This window comes from Sphaeramia orbicularis, chromosome 20, assembly GCF_902148855.1.
Source record: "Sphaeramia orbicularis chromosome 20, fSphaOr1.1, whole genome shotgun sequence".
In the NCBI taxonomy this organism is placed as follows: Eukaryota; Metazoa; Chordata; class Actinopteri; order Kurtiformes; family Apogonidae; genus Sphaeramia; species Sphaeramia orbicularis.
In genome coordinates this window covers 16,482,058-16,509,247 of record NC_043976.1, presented here as the reverse complement: position 1 = coordinate 16,509,247, position 27,190 = coordinate 16,482,058, and the positions used below count along the sequence as shown (strand labels likewise).

The 27,190-nt window shown below is 34.7% G+C and overlaps 1 protein-coding gene across 2 annotated transcripts; it reads right to left on the bottom strand.

Moving 5' to 3' along the window:
* Positions 1-975: 975 nt before the first annotated feature.
* LOC115411116 (ADP-ribosyl cyclase/cyclic ADP-ribose hydrolase 1-like) lies at positions 976-24,589 on the bottom strand. Of its 2 annotated transcripts, none has more exons than XM_030123062.1 (10): positions 24,307-24,589; positions 23,214-23,343; positions 22,987-23,110; positions 14,491-14,617; positions 12,557-12,692; positions 9,055-9,137; positions 7,468-7,541; positions 4,315-4,407; positions 1,239-1,325; positions 976-1,156 (listed from the first exon to the last, which is right to left on the bottom strand). In XM_030123062.1, exons 2-10 carry the CDS (start codon positions 23,305-23,307, stop codon positions 1,057-1,059), a joined length of 918 nt encoding a protein of 305 aa, XP_029978922.1. In that variant the 5' UTR covers positions 23,308-23,343; positions 24,307-24,589; the 3' UTR covers positions 976-1,056. The 2 variants fall into 2 exon arrangements, with proteins under 2 accessions (XP_029978922.1, XP_029978921.1); XM_030123061.1 differs by having other exon boundaries at positions 23,214-23,340.
* Between the last annotated feature and the right edge of the window lie 2,601 nt (positions 24,590-27,190).

The following is a 27,190-nucleotide window of genomic DNA, read 5'->3' as shown; positions in this document are numbered from 1 at the left end:
GAGTTGGGGGTGGGGACTTATGTTTAGAAAGACAGTAAAAATGTACACATTGTATGATGCATCCATGTTATGCTGTTGAAAATCCACAAATGAAATTTCACACACACACACACACACACACACACACACACACACACTGTTTAATTTATTATTTATTATGTTATTATTATTATTATTATTATTATTATTATTATTATTATTATTTATTTATTTATTTATTTATTTATTTATTAAGAATTATCTCTTGAAATAACACATTAGATTAATAAATGATAAAATGTTATAATTGAAAGGGGTCCAAAAATTATGAAAATCATGGAATTAAATGCTTTTCAACTTTTTCGATGGATGGATACTTAACTTGAAAAGGTCGTATAATAACCACAAGTATTAAACATGCTGTGGATCAACATAAAAGTAAAAAAAACAAAAAAAAAAGTTAATGTATATCAAGTGTTGAGTGTTTTAATATGCTCTAATGATCCTATATTGTAAATTACAGACATGTGAGCCACATTTTTGTTCCGCTCCAGGATCTGTGGCTTTGATATGAGGCCTACCTATTGTAATCTTCAGGCAAACCTCTCTAGTTTCATGTTTGCATGGGTGTGATCGAGCCCAAGGGTTTATTCTCATGAAAACCGACCTTTGGTCTCATGGAGGAAACCTCGTGTTTGTTTATCACTTTGCATGATAATCTATGAGCAAAACCTTTGAACATAAAACACAAAATAACAAAGGTTACCACATTAGATTTGGAGACAGGAGCCTATTTTGCTTGTGTGCTGCATTTTCTCATATCAGTTTTCAGCTGGATGGGTTTAGTTTAACAAAACACTCTTTATGCATTTAACTAAAGATGAAACCGTGGAAACCAGAGTATGAAGCTACTTGAAAATGCCCTTTGTGCAACATTTTCTGATCTTCCTCTGAAAATAACAGCATGGACAAGCAATTTTCTGTGGGGTGGTTAGTTTTTATTTACAAATTAGGAATTTACAATGAACAAAAAGCCTAAAGGGAATCAAACCGTGACTGTCATAAACCAATAATATATCAGTTGGACACTGGGTTTTCTCTGAGGAACAGGCTGTTTATACACGTCTGGTATGAGGACTGTCTGGACTTCTGGATGCACTGAAGGATCATCAAGGTCCTGCATGTGAAAACAGGATTCACTGTTACAACACAGCACAGACGAGGGGATGTTTATCTTCTTTGCAATAAAATGCACTTACTGGTCGTTGTCTGTGCAAGTCCAGCGGAAACCCCTGGCCTGGAGGATCTGAATCAGGTCCACGACTGATCCTTGATGACACGATTCTCTGTAGAAAAGCAGATGCGAAGAGTTGATGTTGATTTTATAGTCGTCACATTCTGGCAAAGATTCATAGATTACAGGGTGGGGAAGCAAAATTTACACTATTTTGAGGCAGGGATTGAAAGACAGTGTATTACCAATTAGTTTAGTGAAAGTCATGAGAATTTATTTGCCACAAGAAAATTGACATAATAGAAAATGTTTTTATTCTACAGGGTGGGGAAGCAAAATTTACAATGAACACTTAGTTGCTTTTTCTCAGCAGGCACTACGTCAGTTGTTTTGAAACCAAACATATATTGATGTCATAATCATACCTAACACTATTATCCATACCTTTTCAGAAACTTTTGCCCATATGAGTAATCAGGAAAGCAAACGTCAAAGAGTGTGTGATTTGCTGAATGCACTCGTCACACCAAAGGAGATTTCAAAAATAGTTGGAGTGTCCATAAAGACTGTTTATAATGGAAAGAAGAGAATGACTATGAGCAAAACTATTACGAGAAAGTCTGGAAGATACTATTAAAGAAGAATGGGAGAAGTTGTCACCCGAATATCTGAGGAACACTTGCGCAAGTTTCAGGAAGCGTGTGAAGGCAGTTATTGAGAAAGAAGGAGGACACATAGAATAAAAACATTTTCTATTATGTCAATTTTCTTGTGGCAAATAAATTCTCATGACTTTCAATAAACTAAATGGTCATACACTGTCTTTCAATCCCTGCCTCAAAATATTGTAAATTTTGCTTCCCCACCCTGTATGTGTCCTCCTTCTTTCTCAATAACTGCCTTCACACGCTTCCTGAAACTTGCGCAAGTGTTCCTCAAATATTCCAGTGACAACTTCTCCCATTCTTCTTTAATAGTATCTTTAAGAAAGTCGACATCGCTGTGTGATGTTCTGTTGGTAGCATGTTCTAAAACGCCCCAAATAGCAGAATCCAGAGGGTTTAGATCTGGGCTAGAAGGCGGACATAAACATGATTCCCAAAAATTGCTAAAGTTGGATTTGCAGAAATCTTGTATTTTTCTAGCTGTGTGGGCTGGAGCACCATCCTGTGTCCATACATAATTTCCATCTGGGTAGTTTGCTTTAAGCCATAGGTGTCAAACATGCGGCCCGGGGGCCAAAACCGGCCCGCCAAAGGGTCCAATCTGGCCCCTGGAATGAATTTGTGAAATGCAAAAGTTACACTGAAATTACACCGAAGATATTAACAATCAAGGATATTCAAATAATTTTAGGTCAATTCAATCTAATATGGGTCAGACCAGTAAAATACTAACCTATAAATAATGAAAACTGCAACTTTTTCCTCTTTGTTTCAGTTTTAAAAAAGTAAAAATTACACAAAAATGTTTACATTTACAGACTAGCCTTTTACAAAAAATGTGAACAACCTGAAATGTCTTAACGGTACTCTAATTTCACCAATATTCTGCCTGTTACTTGATGTTTTGTGTATTTGTAGAGCCACTGTGATCTGTAAGTTATAATGCACATGTATAAATTATAAACTAAGGCGCAATACTGTTAAAATTGCACTTATTTTCATAAGAATTTTCAGGTTCATATTTGTTCATGTTATGTTCAAGTACTGTTTGTAGATGTAAACATTTTCATTACGAAATTTGACTTTTTTTTTTTTCACTCAAAAACATAGAGCAAACTTTGGAGTTGACATTGTTTATAAGTTATTATCATATTATTTATATTATTTTACTGGTCCGGCCCACTTTATAAAATATTAGGCTGTATGTGGCCCCTGAACTGAAATGAGTTTGACACTCCTGCTTTAAGCCATGGCAATACCTGGTATCTCAGAGTCTTGTAGTTGGATTTGGTTGGATCCTTTAGGATTTTGGATTGGAGAGCTTTAAGAAAAGCTTTGGTACGTTTTTTGTTGCTTCCTCCACTTCCAGACTTTCTCGTAATAGTTTTGCTCATAGTCATTCTCTTCTTTACATTATAAACCAGGGCTCTCAAACTCATTTTCTTTCAGGGGCCACATTCAGCCCGATTTGATCTCCAGTGGGCCGGACCAGTAAAATAATAGCAGAATAATCTATAAATAATGACAACTCCAAATTGTTGTCTTTGTTTTAGTGCAAAAAACCCTCATTAAATGATGAAAATACTTACTTTTATAAACTATCCAAACAAAAAAAGATGTGAATAACCTGAAAAAGCTGAAATTTCTTAAGAAAAATTAATGCAATTTTCACAATATTATGCCTCAACTTATCATTTCTACATGTGCATTATGGATCAGATCTACAAAGACACTAAACACTTAGTAACAGGCAGAAAATTGTTAAAATTGTGCTTAATTTTCTTTAGAAATTTCAGGTTATTCACAGTTTATTGTTACAGGATAGTTTGTAAATGTAAATATTTTCATAATTTAATGTTATTTTTTGCACTAAAACAAAGACAAAAATTTGAAGTTGTCATTATTTACAGGCATAATACAAGATTATTTTTTTCACATCAAACCGAGAAGAAAATATGGAGTCATTATGTTCTATAGGCTATTATACTATTAATTTACTGTAGATCATATTAGTCTGTATGTGGAACCTAAACTCAAATAAATTCCACAGCCTTGACCGTGGAATTATTGCACTTTGCCAATTCATCACACGGGCCGGATTGGAACCTTTGGCGGGCCGCATTTGGCCCCCGGGCCGCATGTTTGAGACCCCTGTTATAAACAGTCTTTATGGACACTCCAACTATTTTTGAAATCTCCTTTGGTGTGACGAGTGCATTCAGCAAATCACACACTCTTTGACGTTTGCTTTCCTGATTACTCATATGGGCAAAAGTTTCTGAAAAGGTATGGATAATAGTGTTAGGTATGATTATGACATCAGTATATGTTTGGTTTCAAAGCAATTGACGTAGTGCCTGCTGAGAAAAAACAACTAAATGTTCATTGTAAATTTTGCTTCCCCACCCTGTATACTTTAGGGGGGTTAAGACTCACACACTGGGCCCCTCGAGGCTGGTCACCACTTTTATATTGACATAATCCACTCTTTGGGGGTTCAGATAGTCCAGTTCCACACTCCCAAACATGCTGCGAATGAAAGACGAGAAGTGAATACAGATGCGTTAACGAAATAAAAACACATATTATTCGTCTTAAGTCATATTTTTGGCCAAACTGTCATATTTGTGTAATTTTATTCTCCTTACACTGTTGCTTTATTTATCATCATTGACTATGACCTCAAAAAAATATGACTTAGGCCAGGGGTGTAAAACTTGGAGCCCATTCCAATCTGGCAAATGCAAAAATGACACTGAAGATATTAACAGTCATGGGTGTGAAACTCGTTTTAGTTCAGGTTTCAGACACACACCAATGTGACCTCAAGTAAAATAATACCATAATAACCCACAGATTATCCTTTTTTTTTCCTCTTTGTTTTAGTACAAAAAAACTGTTAACCGTTTCATGCACGGTGGTCACTACAGTGGACAGTTCTTCTACAGCTGTTCGCTTGAATATTCATAGCTTTTGTTGCTTTATTTGCATATCAGCCAACACAGTGCACCATCTCATACGATGCAATTCATACCATTACTGTAACTTTGCTGTTCTCAATAAACCTGATCTGCAGTAACATGCTTGAGTGTAAATCAATTACTAGTTATTAGACTGTAATTAACAGTTTTCTTAACCCTTTCATGCATACTGGTCACTCCAGTGGACAGTTATTCTACAGCTGGTCTCTTATATATTCATGGGTTTTGTTGTTCCAGTTCCATATTAGCCGACACAGTGGATATTTATGCATCATCCCATACACTGAAATTCATACCATTACTGTAAATTTGCTGTTCTAGATAAACCCGATCTGCAGTGACATGTTTCAGTGTAAATCAATTGCTAAATGTTTTTACTGTGATTAACAGTTTTCTTAAACAATTTTTTTTTTTTTTTTCATATCTCTCTGTGAAGTGAGTAATAACTAGTATTAGAGTATGTTAAAATGTTAGCGTTAGCAGCATTAAAAATGTTTTTATGTCATAGTTTTCACATAGTATATCACTTTCTGATGATGGGTTTTAAAAATGTTTCTTTGCTTCAAAAATTAAACTCTTAATCAGCCCTGAGCATTGTAAAGAGGAGTTGATAATATTATTTATTTTGTTGTTGTTGTTTTTGGTTTTTTTTCTCTTTTTTTATGTTTACAAGGTCTGTAGGTTTGTTGCATTTTTTTTTTTTTTGTTTGTTTGTTTTTTGGGGGTTTTTTTTGTATTGTGTCTGTGTGGTTCCTTATGTCTAAGTACATGTTTATGTCAATGTATAATTTAAAAAATTAATTAAAAAAAAAAAAAAAGATTTCTTGAAATAAGATTTTCAAAATCTTTCAAGTTCTTATATCTCACTTCAGGTGATTATGTCTTATTTTAAGTATGATGAGATATTTTGACTGAAAATGAGAAAAGTACACTTGGTAAGATTTTGATTTTTGCAGTGAAATTAAGCAGGAATTAAAACAGGATGTAGAAATCCACTCCCATTGCCTAAATGAATATAAAATATAGCTTTGCAGCACCTGGAGGGTTCAAATTCATAATTTTTGAACTATTAGGGTCCAAACACACAAATAAATGAACCAAAGACTAATAAAAAAAAAGTGGGTTTAGCAAAATATGACCCCTTTAATAATAATAATTAAAAAAAAAAAAAAATGGTGTCCAGCTGAGTGGAAATTTTTGTAACTCCACAAAAAATAGTGTCATTAAAATATTTCAATTGCATTTTTTTTTTTTTTCATGCCTAAAGAGGAATAAAAACACTCAAGAAAAAAATATTGACTAATGTTCTCATAATTCATGCATGAAAGGGTTAAACAAAAAGGTTTTTTTGCACATTATTTCCATGAAGTGAGTAATAACTAGTATTAGCGTATGTTAAAATGTGAAAAAACATCAGATTAGATGCATTCAAAATGTTTTTATTTCATAGTTTACACACAGTTTATCACTTTCTGTTACTGTGTTTTAAATACATGTCTTTGCTTCAAAAATTCAACGCATGGTGTCCAACTGTGTGGATATTTTTGTAACTCAATAAAAAGTAGGTTCATTAAAAACATGTTCAATCACATTGTTTTTTTTTCATGCCTAAAGAAGAATAAAAACACTCTGGAAAAAAAATCTTGACTAAGGTTCTCATAATTTCTGCATCAAAGGATTAAATTGCGAACATATTTACATTTACAAACTGCCCTTTAACAATAAAATGTGAAGAACCTGAAAAAATATGAATAACCTGAAATGTCTAAAGAAAATTAGGTGGAATTTGAACAATATTCTGACTTTTATTAAATGTTTTGTGCTTTTGTAGATCTGATTTGTAATGCACATGTATAAATGATAAGTTGAGATGTAATGTTGTTAAAATTGCACTTATTTTTCTGAAGAAATTTCGTTTTTTTTAGGTTATTCACATCTATTTTCTTGAACAGTTTAATTTTATGCTTTTTTTTTTACAAAAATAAAGAGAAAAATTCGTTGTTGTCATTATTTATATGTTAACCCTGTATTGTGGCAAGTGGCTATTTTTGGTCCTTTCAGCAGTTCCAGTGAGGACAGTGAGTCAACAATCTCAGGTCCAATGTGGTCTACAGGGTCTGTAAGGTCCACCTCTGCATGAACAGTGAGTGTACCTGCTTTGTTAGGTACCATGCAGTAATGGTACTAATGTAGGAATGATGTTCAAAGGGAGAATGTGGATGTGGACAGGGGTCTGGATCAGCACTCATGTTGGTCTAATGTTCTAAAATACATGTTCCTTTTACCTTATATGTGATTTTCTGGTATTTTTATATTTACTTTTTGGAATTTTTTGGTGTCACTTATAGGTAAGGAACCAAATATGGTAACTTCATTGACCTTGATTATCTACATAACAATAAAACATTTAGAAAAATTTCCCAAAAGTAATAAAGTCTTGTTACGCCCTCCAGTAACACACTAAATCTGAAATTTAAATTTCAGAGTATTTCTATGATTGCCCTATAAAGGGGTAATATGCTATTATATTACTGGTCTGGCCCAGTTGAGATCATACTGACAATTAAATAATGAGGCTAACGATGTTTGTTTTGCTGACGTCCTTCACCTTTTCCTGCTGAAAGCGTGATGAATGGACCCATTCAACAGCACGGTGATGTTGCCACAGGCCATCTCTGCAAACTAACAGAAATACTACTTTACAAAAAGAGAACAGGCTTTTTACAGACGTTGTAAATCCGTGTATCATTCGTTCATTCGTTTTTCAATTTAAAACCAAAAATCAAAAAACAAAAATACAACTCGTTTTTTTGTTTATCATTTTCAAAACCAGAATGAAAAACGGATAATGGTTTGTTTTTTCATTTCCCGATTTTGTGCTCAAATGAAAAATGGAAAAAAAAAATGGATAACGACCATTTCATCCGATTTTGCTATTTTCAATATAGTTAAGTTGTCTGACCTGGAAGTAGTTGTAACTATGGAAAAAATAAACAAACGAAATCATGGCCGGACTGGAGGAATATTTTGCTATAATTAAGCTGCAGTTAATCTCGTTAATTCATAAAAATAGAGCCAAATTTATTTTTTTGTGTGAATGCAATACGCTTCTGTATCAAACAGCTGCTTAATTATAGCAAAATATTCCTCCAGTCCGGCCATGATTTCATTTGTTTATTTTTTCCATAGTTACGACTACTTCCGGGTCAGACAACTTAACTATAATGAAAATAGCAAAAATTGATTAAATGGTTGTTATCCGTTTTTATCATTTTTTATTTGAGCACAAAATCGGGAAATGTAAAAACGAACCGTTATCCATTTTTCATTCTGGTTTTGAAAAACAAAAAAAACGAGTCACTTTTTTTTTTTTTTTGGTTTTAAATTGAAAAACGAATGAACGAATGATACATGGATTGTTGTAGTTTCTATTGCAGGTAGGGATGTAACGATATGAAAATTTCATATCGCGGTTATTGTGACCAAAATTATCACAGTTATCATTAATATCAGGGTATTCTTGAAACTGTGCTCAAAATGTTCAAAAAGTACTTATACACAACCTGAAATAATTTAACCAAGTTGTATTTAAAATAAATAAATAAAATAAAATAATAGGCACAATGCACTTTCCTTTGGCAGAAACATTCAAGTATTAACCCTTGGTAGTCTGAGCCTATTTGATTTGTCCTTTATATACTATGTAAACAAATGTTTACAATACCCATGTTTGGTATCTTTTTTTTTCAGCACAACTTCATCTATCTCATACATCAGTTATTTTTTCACTTTAACCTACTATATCAACATAAAAGGCCAGAAAACACACACAAAAAAATATATAAAATCCGATTTGAAAAATGTATATAATTTATTGCATAAATAACACACAGATGCTTAACAAACCTTTTCAAAGACTTTAAAAGTGAATATTGGTTCCAAATATTAGGTATATAAAATTAAAATTGTAATAAATTAAAACTATACTCAAATATTTGACATAAAAGCAGATCTTTACATAGGGTTTTTTCCCCTAAAAGTGCGGTAATCAAACACGGTTATCATGATAATTAGAATTTTAACGGTAATACTAACCGTCTGCAATTTTACCGCGGTTTATCGTTATGCCGGTTATCATTAACATCCCTAATTGCAGGTTGCATTTAAATAAAAAATCTTAGAATATTAAACTCACATTCTGCGATGCCAGCTTCCACAGAGAATACACCGGATGATTTCTACACGCCGACCACTCTGGACAAGCGCTGAAATCAAAACCTGTCACATGTAAACAGTTGTTAGTTACAGTAAAAGATGATGTTCAGGTTAGAAATGAGTGAACCAAAACCCAGCTCAGCATATTGTAATTATTGCGTCATTCATTATATTTAACAGCTTCCTGGATGTTGAAAAGGTTTATGTTCATCCCATGGATTTGTGATATATCACATTAAGAATCACTTTAACCCATAAAGACCCAAACATCCACCGTCGACCAAAACCATCTACTGATCTAAACTGTTTAATACCTGTTGATCCACTAATCCTATCAATACATGTAAATAATTGGCGTAAAATACAGTTTGTCATCTTTTCATGGTCATCAGATATGACCCATTTGGACGTTCAGAGGCTCCGTAGTTACCGTGGAAACACCGTCATCTTCTACAACATTGATTCACCAGTAAAACCCATAGAGTTGGATCAATGACAGTGGATGGAGACACTGGGTTTATGTTCAGTTAATGACATATTTTACTGAAAAAGTCACTATTTCTTCAGTTTTCTGTTTTTGATATAATAACCCTCAACTTTAATCTGAGTTTTTGTGAACATCTACATCAGGGGTGTCAAACTCATTTTACTTCAGGGGCCACATTCAGCCCAATTTGATTAAAGTGGGCCGGACCAGTAAAATAATAACGGTGAAAAAGTAAAATTACATTATGATCAGGTTTACATCTACAAAGTTTCCTTAAAAATCGGAATAACATGAACAACTTGAATTGTCTTAAGAAAAACAAGTGCAATTTTAACAATATTCTGCCTCGGTTTATCAGTTTATCATTTACACATGTGCAATACAGTCGCACAAAACATTTAGTAACAGGCAGTAACTTTTCAAAAGACATTTCTGTTTGTTCATATTTGTTCAGGTTATTCACATTTTTATACAAGTATAGTTTGGTAATGTAAACATTTTCGTGTAACTTTAATTTTTTTCACCAAAAAAACAAAGAGAAAATTTGGGGTTGTCATTATTTATAGATTATGATAATATTTTACTGGTCTGACCCCCTTGAAATCTAATTGGACTGTATGTGGAACCTGAATTAAAATGATTTTGACACCATTGATTGTTAATATTTCCAGTGTAATTTTTGCATTTCACAAATTCATCCTGCAGGCCAGATTTGGTCCCCGGGCCCCATGTTTGACACCTGTGATCTACATGATCAGTAAATTAAATACAGAAAAATAGCTGATTTATACTGACAAAATACAAAATACAGAAGATAATATTATAACAAATGGCGATAAAATGCTTAAGAAAGGTTAAATATAGAGAAAATTTCATTTGGGAACCGACACAAAAGTAGCGCTGGGTTTTTATGGGTTAACATCACTTGGTCACATTCATAATTATGTTTTCATTTATTTAAAATCAACTAAAAACTGTTGTATTTTCTTACTTTTTAAATATATAGATGGTTCCACAGCAGCTCTAAAGGTCAAAGGTTACAGATTGCTGCTGGAAAGTGGAAGCATCTTAAAGTGTAATACCAGTGATGACCACTAGGTGTCATTTCCCAAACTTAGATAGACTTTCTCTCTAAAATACTATATCAACAATTGTTTTTCCAGAAGTCATTGTGGCCTTTTTGATTTTATTTGGACCTTTTAATGTGAGTTGGGTTGGCCCTTTCATAAGTTATTGCTCTGTTAATAAGATTTTAGACCCAACAGAAGGCTTTGATTGACAGTTATGATCTGCAGCTTCTACCTTATGATTAAAACACACTCTTCTCTTGACAGACAGCTCCAATATCATTGTGATTGACAGGTTTTATTAATGTGGAGTGATTTTATCATGGAAATGTGTGTTTTACTGTGCCGGTATGATTGTGTTGACACATTATTTTTTGCATTCATGGCTCTAAAAACTGCAAAGTCAGTGGCCAAAATGAAAACTTAGGGTTCACAACTCAATTAGTAACATCTTCAGTCACTTCTTTATACAATCTGTGGATAATTGTTCCTTTTTTGTTACATATAGCTGGTGGCATCCAACATAAGTACTTCTATTACAATGTAAAAGTGACTAGAGTTACTACCAAAGAGCCCAGAGCAGTGATCTCCGAACTTTAATCTTCTGTGAGCTACTGTTACACAATAACAGTGAGTTAGAGTTACTCCTGTTTACTTTATTCAAATAGATAATTTCCATATAGAACAAGTGAATATGCTTGTTTTGCATATGACACATGCAAAAATGTTAATACAGAACACACATTGTATAATAACTTAATTCAATCATGTACCTGTTGTACTCCTAAACATTATACAATATTTTCAACACCATACCCAATCATGTTTTTTCTTTATTTGTTTGTATCAGACATATAAATAGTTAAAGTCCATAGAGCACAGGTGTCAAACATACGGCCCGGGGGCCAAATCTGGCCCGCCAAAGGGTCAGCTCTGGCCTGTAGGATGAATTTGTGAAATGCAACAATTACACTGAAGAAATGAACAATAAATAGTGTCAAAATTATTTCAATTCAGGTTCCACATACAGACAAATATAATCTCAATTGGGTCAATCCACTAAAATACTATTGTAGTAACCTATAAATAATGACAACTGCAAATTTTCTCATTGTTTTAGTGTTAAAAAAAAAAAGAAAGAAAGTAAAATTACATGAAAATGTTTACATCAACAAACTTTCCTTTTTTATAAAAATGGGAATAACCTGAATAAATATGAACAATCTGAAATGTCTTAAGAGATTTAAGTGCAATTTTACCAATATTCTGCCTGTTAGTAAATATTGTGTGAGGGGGTGTGGGTGTGGGTGGGGTGGGGTAATCATTTGGATGTCATCTGCAGCTTCACCCCTAGGCACCACATTTCGCATCCTCAACCTTTAACCCTTTCATGCATGAATTATGAGAACCTTAATCAAGATTTTTTTTTTCCCTGAGTGTTTTAATTTCTCTTTAAACATGAAAAAAAAACAATGTGATTGAAAAAATTCTTATAAAAAACAAAAAACAAAATAAATAAACAGATAAAATAAATAAAAAGTACAAAAAAAAACATAAAAAAAAAAAGTTAAAAAAAATAAAATAAATAATAATAATCATCATCATCATCATCAGCTGGACACCATGCGTTTAATTTTTGAAGCAACGAAACACGTATTTACTGATAAATTGTGTGAAAACTACGGTGGGGGGGGGGCTTGTGATTCTGGGGGTTTATGCTCAGGAGAGATCTACAAAAGGTTACCAATTCATGTCAGAAAAGATACGTAGTGTCTTAAAACTTTAATAAAGATATGTGTAAAAAAAAAAAATAAAAAATCCATGAATACACAAGAGAACAGCTGTAGAATAGCTGTCCACTGTAGTGACCAGTATGCATGAAAGGGTTAATGTGAGTTTGTTTTTAGGTTTGTGAAGTCAACACCTACCGGAGTCTCGTTCTCTGCCACACCAGATGAGGTCGTTGAACATGTAGCCCACCAGCGTGTCCTCCAGGGTCCAGAAGTGACGCATCACGGCAGCGTAACTGTGCATTAGTGTTCTGGTTTTACTCCAGAAAAGGAACTGATCACAGGGAAGGAGACGACAAAAGCACGTTTGTATTTGTGTTTGTATTATGTAATAACAGTGCAATATGTAATAATGTAATAATTTTTCACCTCATTATGTAATAACGCATTTTATAAGAATATACTGCATTTTGTAATAAAATTCTTGAATGCATTTTTTTAATGAACTTTGCCGCATTTTGTAATAACTAATTACATATTGCAACAGTGGGTGTAGCACTTTTCTTTAAAGGAAATGTAATAATTTTGTGCATTATGTAATAAACCTTCAAAATTAATGCCTTGATTGGAAAAACCATCACACCAGCAGAACAACAGTAGTGTTCTAGCTTAATTAGAATTCATTTTAAAAAAAAAAAAATAGTAGATGTTTCATTGTTCAAACCTAAATCAAATGTAACTGTATTCATTATAATGGAGAATGTGTTTGCAAACTATTACTGACAAAAAAAACTTTTTAAAACCCAGCTTTTCTCCTTGGCTTTTGAGATGTTTGGACGTATTATTTTTACTCTGTCGTTTTATTTGGTATTGGTTTATTGTTCTTAGTTTTTTTGTTTTAAAATTGTACAGCTTTTTATGTTTTTATAATCCATTCTTGTATTTTATTCTTTTATCTAGATTTATTTATTCTTCTGTACAGCACAGTTTTCTTTTTATTTGTACAGTTGTTCTATGTCTTTTAATCTATTCTTGTATTTTATTCTTTTATTTAGGTTTTATTTATTCTTCTGTACAGCACAGTTTTCTTTTTATTTGTACAGTTGTTCTATGTCTTAATCTATTCTTGTATTTTATTATTTTATTTAGGTTTTATTTATTCTTCTGTACAGCACAGTTTTCTTTTATTTGTACAGTTGTTCTATGTCTTTTAATCTATTCTTGTATTTTATTATTTTATTTAGGTTTTATTTATTCTTCTGTACAGCACAGTTTTCTTTTTATTTGTACAGTTGTTCTATGTCTTTTAATCTATTCTTGTATTTTATTCTTTTATTTTGGTTTTATTTATTCTTCTGTACAGCACAGTTTTCTTTTTATTTGTACAGTTGTTCTATGTCTTTTAATCTATTCTTGTATTTTATTCTTTTATTTTGGTTTTATTTATTCTTCTGTACAGCACAGTTTTCTTTTTATTTGTACAGTTGTTCTATGTCTTAATCTATTCTTGTATTTTATTATTTTATTTAGGTTTTATTTATTCTTCTGTACAGCACAGTTTTCTTTTTATTTGTACAGTTGTTCTATGTCTTTTAATCTATTCTTGTGTTTTATCATTTTACTTTGGTTTTATTTATTCTTCTGTACAGCACAGTTTTCTTTTCATTTGTACAGTTGTTCTATGTCTTTTAATCTATTCTTGTATTTTATTATTTTATTTAGGTTTTATTTATTCTTCTGTACAGCACAGTTTTCTTTTTATTTGTACAGTTGTTCTATGTCTTTTAATCTATTCTTGTGTTTTATCATTTTACTTTGGTTTTATTTATTCTTCTGTACAGCACTTTGGTCCATTGCAGTTGTTTTAAAGTGCTTTACAAATAAAGTTAGATTGGATTTGGAAGAAAATTAACTGGTGCACTGAAATTTGGAAGACACAAGTTACTACAAAACAGTTTATTACGTTCAAGAATTTTATTACAAAATGCATAATTACATAATGAGGTGAAAAATTATTACATTATTACATATTACACCATCATTACATAATGCGGTGCTACAAGTTTAGCTGTGATAATGGACACAAAAAGTGATTAATTTCATTTTGCTGCTCTGATCACAGTCTGACTCACCCTGTTGCACGGCCAGGTTTGTGTCATTGCTCTGAACATATGATGATAATCCTCCATCGTCACGTTACAAGAAGACTGACGAACAACCGCCTCCTCAAAATGTCTCCAGATATCCTCACAGTCATGCCTGCACATACGCCACAGATGTAAAGTCAGCATCAACAATATGCCCCAAAGCCTGGATTTTTTTTTTTTTTTTTTAACCTGTTTAACCCTGACCATATTTTCAGGGGAAAAACGCCTAAAAAGACATACGCAAAGTAAATGAAGAATTACTTCCCAATAATAAGGTTCATATGGATGTTCTTGGTGTCTATGGACATTTAGAGACCCCACAGAATCTATTCCCATTGTCTAAAATATTGTATCTATTACTATGCCTGAGTAAACTGTAACAAACTAAAAGAGAAATTAGAATTTTTTATCCCCGCCTGTTTTTTTTTCGGCTGGATTGACAATGATATGCATAAATTAATCGTTCGTGTCGGAGATTTTTAACAGCGTATATTTCACCCCACAAAGATTAAAAATCATGTTTGAACATTAAAGTTTGCACTAAAATACACTTTAGATGTACTTTTATTAACATTAGGGTCTAAACTTTGAGCAAAAGTTGAAAAAAACATCCATTGTCCTGATTTATTATATTTTTATAGTACAGTCTACTCTCGTTATACCGCCAACTTCTGTTCGCGGCCAAATTGGCGGTATAGCGAAAATGGCGTTACAACGGGTTGCGTCCATAATGTGCATGTCTTTACTATATGATGTCTATGCTGCCTCCGTTAACCCGTTCTAATTGCCTTTCTAAATAAATCTTGATTCTGTTATGTTGTAAGGGATCATTTAAAGTGGGGAAACATTTTAAGCATTATTATACCGTGTCGGGAAATGACACCCCATCATCTTGAGGCTTTGGCTTAATCCCACGTCCTCTTCCCGACATCCTGACCTACTGAGTGTTCTGCGATAAATGAACGGTGGCCGTTCCGTAGACCTACTCGTAGCTTGTCGCGATCAGCGTCTGGCGCGTTTGTTTCAGTGCATTGTTAAAATTTATGTGTACTCGATGGCAATCACGCTGGCGGTATAACGGTCGGGAAATCAATGGTATAAGTGTTGTTTGTGCATGGAACTGGGCTGGCGGATGGCGATAGGCGGAAATGGCGGTATAACGGCGGGGGATTTAACGAGAGTAGACTGTAGATGAATACACTGGTCTACAAGGAAAATGCTTCCAGAATAAAAGTAATGAAATTTTACCACATGAAAGTCACTGATAAAGAAAAATCAAGTAAAAAATTGCTGGTTGGCTGAACTTTCTAAGATACAGCCTTGGGTCAAAATGTGAAATTCAAGAATTAACGAGAGAATGGGTTTGACTCAAAAGGAATATTTGTCTCAGAGCTACAAGATCTACTGCAAAACACTGTCTGCACATTAGAATACATTCACTTTACAGGTTCTATTTAGTGGAGGATTTCTAAAACTATTATATAAATGTACATAAACCAATATATATGTGGAATAACACTTTATCGTATACCTTGAAAACATCAGCAAACAGGCACTTTTGTCATTTATTTTCCAATTAATCTTATTAAAATACGTAACAATTAGCACATTTAATCTCTGAAGCAAATCATTTCTAAAAAATTGTAGACCAGTGATATTAATATAAGTTTTTGGCCCGCAGGCCGATAGGGCTAAAGGGGTTTTAAATAAGTTATGATGAAAATGTGTGAGCGCTTAAGATGAATCACCACTTGACCATTTTAGTTACATTTGAGCCATGTTTATGTTTCAGCCACATGTTAGACACAGAAACTAGGAGATTCTGACTTTTAAACTAAGTCTAATCCACAGGTGTCAAACATGCGGCCCGGGGACCAAATCCGGCCGACCAAAGGGTTCAGTCGGGCCCCTGGGATGAATTTGTGAATTGCAAAAATTAAATTGAAGATACAGGGTGACACAAAAAAAACGGGAACTTTTTAACAATCCAATAAAACCAAGAGTGATGGAAGAAAAATACTTTATTCATAGTAACTGAAACCTTAAAACATGCCATTTAAGAAACAATGATGGAATTTTCATTTTTTTTAAATTACAGGGTGACCCAAAAAAACGGGAATTTTTGAAGTGTGTATTGGCAGACATGAGCAAGTGGCAGCACTGCGAGACAGTGACCTTGAACAAGTAAACACACCCCCATTTTAGTAACCATTGGCGGCTGTGCGAGAATTGTTCGGTAACCGTGTGATCTCAAGATTCGGTAATGTTCCCTGGCCCCCTAGATCGCCAGATTTGTCCGTTTGTGATTTTTTCTTGTGGGGCTATCTCAAGAGTAAAGTGTACACGACTCGACCAAGAACTCTGGATGAGTTAAAACAGAGAATTCAGGATGAAATTCACAGTATCCCAGCTGAGATGTTCCAGCGGTCAATGAGGAATCTCAACAGCAGATTTCAAGAATGCATTCGTACAGGAGGACGCCATCTACAGGAAGTAATTTTTAAAAAATGAAAATTCCATCATTGTTTCTTAAATGGCATGTTTTAAGGTTTCAATTACTATGAATAAAATATTTTTCTTCCATCACTCTTGGTTTTATTGGATTGTTAAAAAGTTCCCATTTTTTGTGTCACCCTGTATTAACAGTCAAGGATGTTAAAATCACCTTAGGTCATTTCAGTCTAAAGTGGATCAGACCAGTAAAAGACTATCATAATAACCTATAAATAATGAAACTTGTAAATTTGTCTCTTTGTTTTAGTGTGAAAAACTGTAAAATTACACAAAAACGTTGACATTTACAGACTAGCCTTTTACAAAAAATGTGAATATCTAAAATGTCTTAAGAGAAGTATGTGGAATTTTAATAATATTCTACTTGTTATTTAATATTTTGTGTATTTGTAGATCCACTGTGATCTCTAAGTTGGGATTCACATGTATAAATGATAAACTGAGGTGTAATACTGTTAACATTGCAATTATTTTACTAACAAATTTTCAGATTGTTTATATTTGTTCATGTTATGTTCAAGTACAATTCGCAGATGTAAACATTCTCATTACGAAATGTACTTTTTTTTACTCAAAAGTTCTTGTCCTACCATCTTTACTTCTGCTTAATGATGACTCTACCTTAGAACTTTCTCTTCAGCAAAGGCGTATATTATGGGCTGCTCTCACTGCAGCCAAGAAAATGCTGGCATTGAGACGGCAACCACCTCATACTTTATCACGGCAACAATGGATAAATTATTTTCTAGATATAGTTATGATGGAGAGGTCAGTGGCCCGGATGCATGCAGCCAGTCGAAAAACGCTCGGTATGTGGGATGGTATTTATTTTATGGTTAAAGAAAGTGTAACATAATTGTCTATGACTCTCCTGATCACTATTCTGTTTATATCTGTAAATTATATTCTCCTTCATCTATATACATGTATTTGTCTTTATTTGTCTTTATTAGTTGGTTTTTGTATTCTGAGATCCAGATTGGGTTGGTATGGGGGTCGCCACTGGATCTGGGGGGAAGGGGGGGGGGGGGGGGGGGGGTTATACTTTGTGTGTCACAGAATCTTGTATTATAAAATGTGAATTTCTTTTTCTTTTGTATTGTACTTCTGAGATAAAATAAAAAAAAATTGATTAAGAAAAAAAAAGTTCTTATCCTATTATTTATATTATACTCAGTGCCAATGAAAACGTAACACTTGAATGTGTTTTATTGTTCCTGAGCTGCATCTGCATATGTTTAAGTTTCACCTGTATAAAATAATCCCAGACAATTTCTTAACAACCTGAGACGGGTTGAGCTATTGTCACGCTTGAATGAACTTGTCTGCATTCATAAGACTTGTTTTTCTCTTTGCTCAGAAATGAACTGCTCAACTTAAGGAATTGTGGTCAGTTAAGGCGTGGTCATGTTCTGTATATAAAGGCAAGCTGAAAAGCACCAAAATCATTTGCAATAACTCAGCGATGCCTAGACTGACACGTGACCAAAGATGCCATGCTATGGGGCTCCTAGAGGCCGGAATCTCTGCTCGGCAGGTGGCGCGCCGTTTTGGATGCAATGTGTCCACCATAGTCAGGATTAGGGCTGCTCGATTATTGAACAAAATAATAATCACGATTATTTTACCAATGATTGAAATCACGATTATTAAAAATGATTATTTGTTAACCTTAAAGTTGTTTATTTTTTTCTTGCAAAACAATGTAAAATATACTCTTTAAACATAAATAAGGCTTTTAAACACTAAAACAAAGTATGTTCACTTTTGTACGAAAAAAAAATCTTTGAATGCAAATAAGTGTACTGTAAATTCAAGTATGTTCCCTTTTGTAAACAAATAGTGCACTGTAATTAAACTGCTATAGACTTGCCATAGAACTGTAGCAATAAAAAAAAAAAAACTCACGTAAAGTGCAAATTATAAATTCAAGTATGTTCAATATAGTAGCAGCACATGTAAAATGTTGTCTTGAAGGCAAAATATAGCGCTTGTCCAGTGTATTCACCATTTGTCTGAAGCCCCAGTTGTCAGTGGTGTTAATGGAGCACATAGCTTTAACCAGGTAATGGCCAATGGAGTCTGTTATCTTTTGGTGTCTCTCCGATGTTGATGAGCAGGGAGTTCCAGCATAAAGAGATTCGGAGATTGAAGATTGCATTGCAGACGAAGTTGTAGACGGAGTTGGGGTTTTTTTGTGTTTTGATTTTTCATCAGATTATCATAAAGGTTGAGGTGTGTTAGACAAGTCTTAAGTTGAATGGGAGGTAAATGTGACCATTATAAGGAGAATTTGCTTTATGCCATGCTGCTGCTCTTAGAGTTCTGTGCTACTTCTCTGATACTATGTTAACCTACTAATTTTGCTGCTAAGACAAAAACAAAATGAAAAGAAATGGGGAAAAAAAACTTAGATCTTGACACTTAGATCGCTTTGCAGCTAGACTATGTGGAAAGATTGTTATTTTATGTTTTGGGCTTAGATGCCTAACCAAGGTTGATTGACAGGTGTACACCGTATACGCTGAACTTAGATGAACTTTTGTTATAAGCTTTTCTTAGAAATAATGCTGAACAAATGACGTATAACGGATATGCTTTGCCCATGTGTTATTATTAACCAATTGTGAGTCTTGTATTAATGAGGTCACAGAGAAAGGGGAGTCTCCAACAGTCACTAAAGACTATAAAACGTAATGAAGGAGACGCCCTTCCTGCTCCTCCTTTTTCCTTGGCTTTTGTTTTGACAAGTGTGTGTTTTATAGAGATACTAGTGGTAAACTGCCTTCTCTGATAATTCACAAGTTTTGATTTTTTGTAAACTTTTGCTGTTTTAATAAACCAGATTCTGGACTAGGCTTTTTTAAAACTCAACCCTTCTCTTGGTGAATTTTTCTTCATTCTCCTGTTGTGTTCCCCCGACACTGAACTTCAAGTGGTAAGTCCTTTTAAATTGTGGGGTACCCCTCATTCCCAGCAGTTGGGGTTTTTACCCTGGCTCCTTAGATTCTATGGGGCTCCTGGGCAGATAAAGAGACACCGTTTTGTCCTTTGCATCATGTAGACTTTTCCTAAAGTAGCAAAGGTTACACTTCCGGTGGAACAAATATAGAAAATATTGGAACAACAGTCTCTTCCTGAGATCCTTGAGTCTACGTGTTTTTACAGGTGGTTAAACTTTAGATGGTTAAAAATGTTTGTTGTGTTAGCGGTCGTTGCGGACTCAACTACGAAACACTTTTTGCACGAAATGAGTTTTTGCTCTTCGTCCTCTTCATCAAACCAAAAGTGATTCCATATACAATTGAATTTGACTTGCCTTTTTTGTTTACCAAGCGCTTCTGCTGTGACTCTCCTGCCATTTTTCAAGACCGCTAGGTACAACTTTCCTCGTGAGGTGGACCTGCCGGCTAGCTGGCAGCTGGAGCTTAGAGGGGGGCGGGGTGGAGCAGCTCATGGTAGCTTGCGTGCACGTGAATTAAAACTCAAAATTAATAATCGTTTTTTCTCGATTACATAATTTTTGTAATCGTTGAGTGTAATAATCGAAATCGTAACTGAATTTCGATTAATTGCACAGCCCTAGTCAGGATGCAACAGAGGCATGAAGAAACTGGCTCAACTGCAGACAGACCTCGCCCTGGACGAGCACGTGTGACCACGCCACAGCAGGATCACTACATTGAGCTGCAGCACCTCCGGGACCGCTTTGTGACTTTTGGTTTTGGGGGTCCTTGTGTTTCTTTCTTTATCCTTATTTTTTGTCAACAAATTTGGATGTGATTTTTTTATTTTTACTGTATAGAAATGGCCTATGATTAATTCCAAAGAGCTTATGGAATAAAAATCCTCATTGATTTAAAAAAATATAAGAATCTTCAAGTGTTGCGTTTTCATTGGCACTGAGTATACAGGGTGGGGAAGCAAAATTTACAATATTTTGAGGCAGGGGTTGAAAGACAATGTATAACCAATTACACTGAACAAAAATATAAACGCACCACTCTTGTTTTTGCTCCCATTTTTCATGAGCTGAACTCAAAGATCTAAAACTTCTTCTGTGTACACACAAGGTTTATTTCTCTCAAATATTGTTCACAAATCTGTCTAAATTTGTGTTAGTGAACACTTCTTCTTTGCTGAGATAATCCATCCACCTCACAGGTGTGGCATATCAAGATGCTGATTAGACAGCATGATTTTTGCACAGGTGTGCCTTAGGCTGGCCACAATAAAAGGCCACTCCAAAATGTGCAGTTTTATCACACAGCACAATACCACAGATGTCACAAGTTTTGAGGGAATATGCAGTTGGCATGCTGACTTCAGGAATGTCCAGCAGAGCTTTTGCCTGTGAATTGAATATTCATTTCTCTACCATAAACCATCTCCAAAGCTGTTTCAGAGAATTCATGAAGAAGACTGTGCGAGGAAAATGGTGGTCACACCAAATACTGACTGGTTTTCTGACCCCCCCTGGACCACCCAATACAGTAAAACTGCACATTTTAGAGTGGCCTTTTATTGTGGCCAGCCTAAGTCACACCTGTGCAATAATCCTGCTGTCTAATCAGCATCTTGATCTGCCACACCTGTGAGGTGGATGGATTATCTCAGCAAAGGACAAAGGAGAAGTGCTCACTAACACAGATTTAGACAAATTTATGAACAATATTTGAGAGAAATAGGCCTTTTGTGTTCGTAGAAAAAGTTTTAGATTGTTGACTTCAGCTCATGAAAAATGGGAGCAAAAACAAAAGTGGTGCATTTATATTTTTGTTCAGTGTAGTTTATTGAAAGTCATGAGAATTTATTTGCCACAAGAAAATTGACATAATAGAAAATGTTTTTATTCTATGTGTCCTCCTTCTTTCTCAATAACTGCCTTCACACGCTTCCTGAAACTTGCGTAAGTGTTCCTCAAATATTCGGGTGACAACTTCTCCCATTCTTCTTTAATAGTATCTTCCAGACTTTCTGGTAATAGTTTTGCTCATAGTCATTCTCTTCTTTACATTATAAACAGTCTTTATGGACACTCCAACTATTTTTGAAATCTCCTTTGGTGTGACGAGTGCATTCAGCAAATCACACACTCTTTGACGTTTGCTTTCCTGATTACTCATATGGGCAAAAGTTTCTGAAAAGGTATGGATAATAGTGTTAGGTATGATTATGACATCAATATATGTTTGGTTTCAAAATAATTGATGTAGTGCCTGCTGAGAAAAAACAACTAAATGTTCATTGTAAATTTTGCTTCCCCACCCTGTATTTACTTTTTTTCACTTTTAAACAGAAAGTGGAGTTGACATTATTTATGGTTATTATGTTATTATTTTACTGGTCCAACCCACTTTAGATCATATTAGGTTGAATGTGGCCTCTGAGCTAAAATGAGTTTGACACCCCCGGTCTAATCCATGCATTTTGGTTTTGCGCTTCTTCTGTTACAAACCCAATCTTAACTGTGAAAAACTAAAAATCTAAAAAAACAAAAAAAAAACAAAAATCAGACAGTTACTTATTTGTGAAACCAATGTGAAAACTTCCACTGAACTGATAAGATATTTTTCCGTAGAAACGCTACTGAACAGTTAAGCCTTTTGAACAAAAAGTAGAACTGAAAGAGTTTTTTTTTTAAGCATATCAAGACATGTCCCCATTTAATGCCGCCCCACTTTCTGTTTTGATACAGAAACACAAAAATCATTCACTTGGCGCCACATTAAAACAGTTTTTTTTTTTTTTTTTTATGTGGGCTTCAACAACAGTGACCTGAATACTGTCTATACTCTGTCTTTACTGACATAAGCAGCTGAAACCAGTTGGGATTTTCGGTGTTTGCCGAAGGCTGATTAAATTTCCAAATGGCTATAGAAGTCATGTGAATCTACACCTCTGATGAAGCCCATGTGATAGATGTGGAATGAGCTAATCTGAAGATAAAACACCACGTGACAATACCTTGAAGTGGCGTTAATGAGTGTGATGTAATTGTAGCACCTTCCGACCACAATGTGTTTAATGTTGGGGGTTGTGCCGAGTAGGGCTCTGTGTTGACCGAGGCAGAGCTGAACCATTAGGAACCCTTTGAAACACACACAAAGACAGAAGAATGAACACAATATCTATTACATTTTGGGAGAGGCACATCAAAAAAAAAAACACAGAAGACGTGGGCCGTCACTTACATGTTGTCACACTGAGCACGACAGATGTTTTAGAACTGGTCATGAAAGCGAAAGGAGGACCCTTGAATGCATCATAGCTCCTCAGAAAAGACATGTTGGTACATGCTGGAACCCAGTTACTGCCTTACTGTTAATCAACAACAAAAAAACATTTCTGATCAGTTCTAAATGTCACTCAACCCGAGCACAGACTGTGATTACACACATTGTACACCAGATTTTAATGATCCTCTTTGGTGTTTATAACTTCCTTACACATCTTTTTAGAGCAAGAGCTGTCAAACTTGGGAGCCTTTCACACACTCAAATACCCTCCAGGAGATTTTAATAACAGTGATGATGACGGCTGACCTTTAAACAGTAATACATCTATCAGGGAGTTGGCTACGCGTAGTTAGAGATTAAAATAGTTGGTGCACGCAATCAGAAAATATCAGACTCAGCTTTATTGTTATGCGATCACAGATATGAATCAGAACTAAACAGAGTTTCCCAGAAATGAATGAACTGGATAAAAACAAACAAACAAACAAAAAAAAAAACAACTACAGGGGTTGGACAAAATAATGGAAACACCTTAAAAAATCAACAAAATATAATTTAATATGGTGTAGGTCCGCCTTTTGCGGCAATTACAGCCTCAATTCTCTGAGGTATTGATTCATACAACTTGTGAATTGTTTCCAAAGGAATTTTAAGCCATTCTTCAGTTAGAATACCCTCCAACTCTTTTAGAGACGATGGCGGTGGAAATCGACGTCTTACTTGAATCTCTAAAACTGACCATAAATGCTCAATAATGTTGAGGTCTGGGGACTGTGCCGGCCATACGAGATGCTCAACTTCATTAGAATGTTCCTCATGCCATTCTTTAACAATTCTAGCTGTATGGATTGGGGCATTATCATCTTGAGGTGAAGGTGTTTCCATTATTTTGTCCAACCCCTGTATAAGTAATGATAGATAAGAACAATAGAATAGAGTAAAAACTACTATAAAAACCACTAAAATAAATACAATGGATAGGAAATATGTGGATAAGCAACACATACAGTAGTAGAATTCAAGGAGAAAATCTAAACCACATCCTTACCATCCTCCAGACAGGTGACAAACTGAAGCAGGCTGTTCTGACTTAGTGATAAATACTCGTCTCAGGTCTGTTTTCTACCCAAATCCCAGTGTGGTGTGATCTGATGTGTACACGCCTCGCAGGGCTCGGGGTGGACATGTCTAAAAGGCCGGTTTTCATAGGTTGACAGACACAGCTCTTTTCCAACCAAATAAAATGTTCTTGCAGGACAGATGATGTTTTTCCAGCCTCCCTGTCGCAAAGAGTAGATCCACATGACTCCCATTATCATGTCCCTACACAGACTGTGTGCTGTTCTCTCAGAAAAGATGCCGTAGGACTGGCGCAGGAAATTTATGTCATGTATTTGGGTCAGTTTTCACACTGAATTTTGATGTGATCTGAGATAACAGACCAAGCACTGTCTTAATTTTCAGTTTTTGGATGCTCAAATTGGTAATTCCTCTAAGTGTGAATACTTCTTGTGTTTGGGGTGTGTGTAAATTCTGCTGTGTGATTGGTTCTTACATAATTTTAAAAAAATTTCACAGACTTGAAACTGTGCCATTTGTTCTGAGGGTATCCGATTTAATCAACTAGATTGTGAAAAAAAACTGAAGAAAGATGTTTTACCATTACTGTTGAACAAATGAACGATAACCCCACTGTTTGTATCGGGACCTGGGGACATCCAAAACCATCTGGGAGGACGATGGGAGGGGTCTGCTGGGGCGGTGAACTGTTCAAATCTCAGATAAATAGGCAGGAGCTAGACCATTTAAAGCTTTAAAAACAAACATTAAAATTTCAAAATCAATACAATGGCGGACTGGGAGCTAGTGGAGAGAAGACAGGATGGGGCTGATGTGGTTGAATCTGGAAGTGTTGGTCCAGAAACGGGCAGCTGCATTTTGACTGAGTGAGCATAGTTACCTATCAATAACATTAACACTCTAGCAGCAAAACTATTGGTTGAATTCATACCAGACTGGGTTTATAGATTGCCAGTGACCCAGAACAGATCTCATTACATTTTGGGAACAGTACAGGGTGGGGAAGCAAAATTTACAATGAACATTTAGTTGTTTTTTCTCAGCAGGCACTACGTCAATTGTTTTGAAACCAAACATATATTGATGTCATAATCATACCTAACACTATTATCCATACCTTTTCAGAAACTTTTGCCCATATGAGTAATCAGGAAAGCAAACGTCAAAGAGTGTGTGATTTGCTGAATGCACTCGTCACACCAAAGGAGATTTCAAAAATAGTTGGAGTGTCCATAAAGACTGTTTATAATGGAAAGAAGAGAGTGACTATGAGCAAAACTATTACCAGAAAGTCTGGAAGTGGAGGAAGCAACAAAAAACGTACCAAAGCTTTTATTAAAGCTCTCCAATCCAAAATCCTAAAGGATCCAACCAAATCCATCCAGATACCAGGTATTGCCATGGCTTAAAGCAAACTACCCAGATGGAAATTATGTATGGACACAGGATGGTGCTCCAGCCCACACAGCTAGAAAAATACAAGATTTCTGCAAATCCAACTTTAGCAATTTTTGGGAATCATGTTTATGTCCGCCTTCTAGCCCAGATCTAAACCCTCTGGATTCTGCTATTTGGGGCGTTTTAGAACATGCTACCAATAGAACATCACACAGCAATGTCAACTTTCTTAAAGATACTATTAAAGAAGAATGGGAGAAGTTGTCACCTGAATATTTGAGGAACACTTGCGCAAGTTTCAGGAAGCGTGTGAAGGCAGTTATTGAGAAAGAAGGAGGACACATAGAATAAAAACATTTTCTATTATATAAATTTTCTTGTGGCAAATAAATTCTCATGACTTTCAATAAACTAATTGGTCATACTCTGTCTTTCAATCCCTGCCTCAAAATATTGTAAATTTTGCTTCCCCACCCTGTAGGTCAAAGTTGAAATCTTTTTTAATGAATTTTTAAAATCTTTTTTCCCCCCTCATTTACTTATAATGGGTGAAATTTCACATGTCTGTAGCAGCAAAACTATTGGTTGAATTCATATCAAATTTCTTTCACTTCATCCTTTCACTTATAATGGGCGACATTTATAATATCTATAAAACATCAATTTTGTTTCAATTTACTTCAAACTTGGCACATGCATAGAGGCAGTTGATATGCTGACATCAGCACATGCATAGACATGATGACATCAGATGGATCGATGCCAAAACAAGCAACGATACATGTGAGAGGCGGGGTTTGTTGTGCCTGGCACCACTTGTTCTCATTGTTTTAGTGCACAAAATAACATTAGACTATAAAAGTATTTACATTAACCCTTTCATGCATATCAGTCACTATAGTGGACAGTTATTCAAAGCCGTTTCCTTGTATATTCATGGGTTTTGTTGTTTTAGTTCCATATCAGCCAATACAGTGGACACTTATGCATCATCTCATACACTGACATTCATACCATTACTGTAACTATGCTGCTCTTGATAAACCTGATCAGTAGTGACATGTTTTAGTGTAAATCAATTGTTATTTGTAAGACAAAAAGAGTTTTTTTTTGTATATTATTTCATTGAAGTGAGTAATAACTAGCATTAGATTATGTTAAAATGTGAGAAAACATCAGATTAGCAGCATTAAAAATGTTTTTCTGTCATTGTTTTCATATCACTATCTGATATTGGGTTTTAAACACATTTCTATACTTCAAAAATGAAATGCATGAACATTTTTGTAACTCCATGAAAAAAAAAAAAAAAAAAACTCGGATCACATCATTTTTTTCAGGCCTAAGGAGGAATAAAAACACCAAAGACAAAAAATCTAGACTAAGGTTCTCATAATTAATGCATGAAAGGGTTAATAAAGTGTCCAAACAAAAATGACGTGAATAACCTGAAA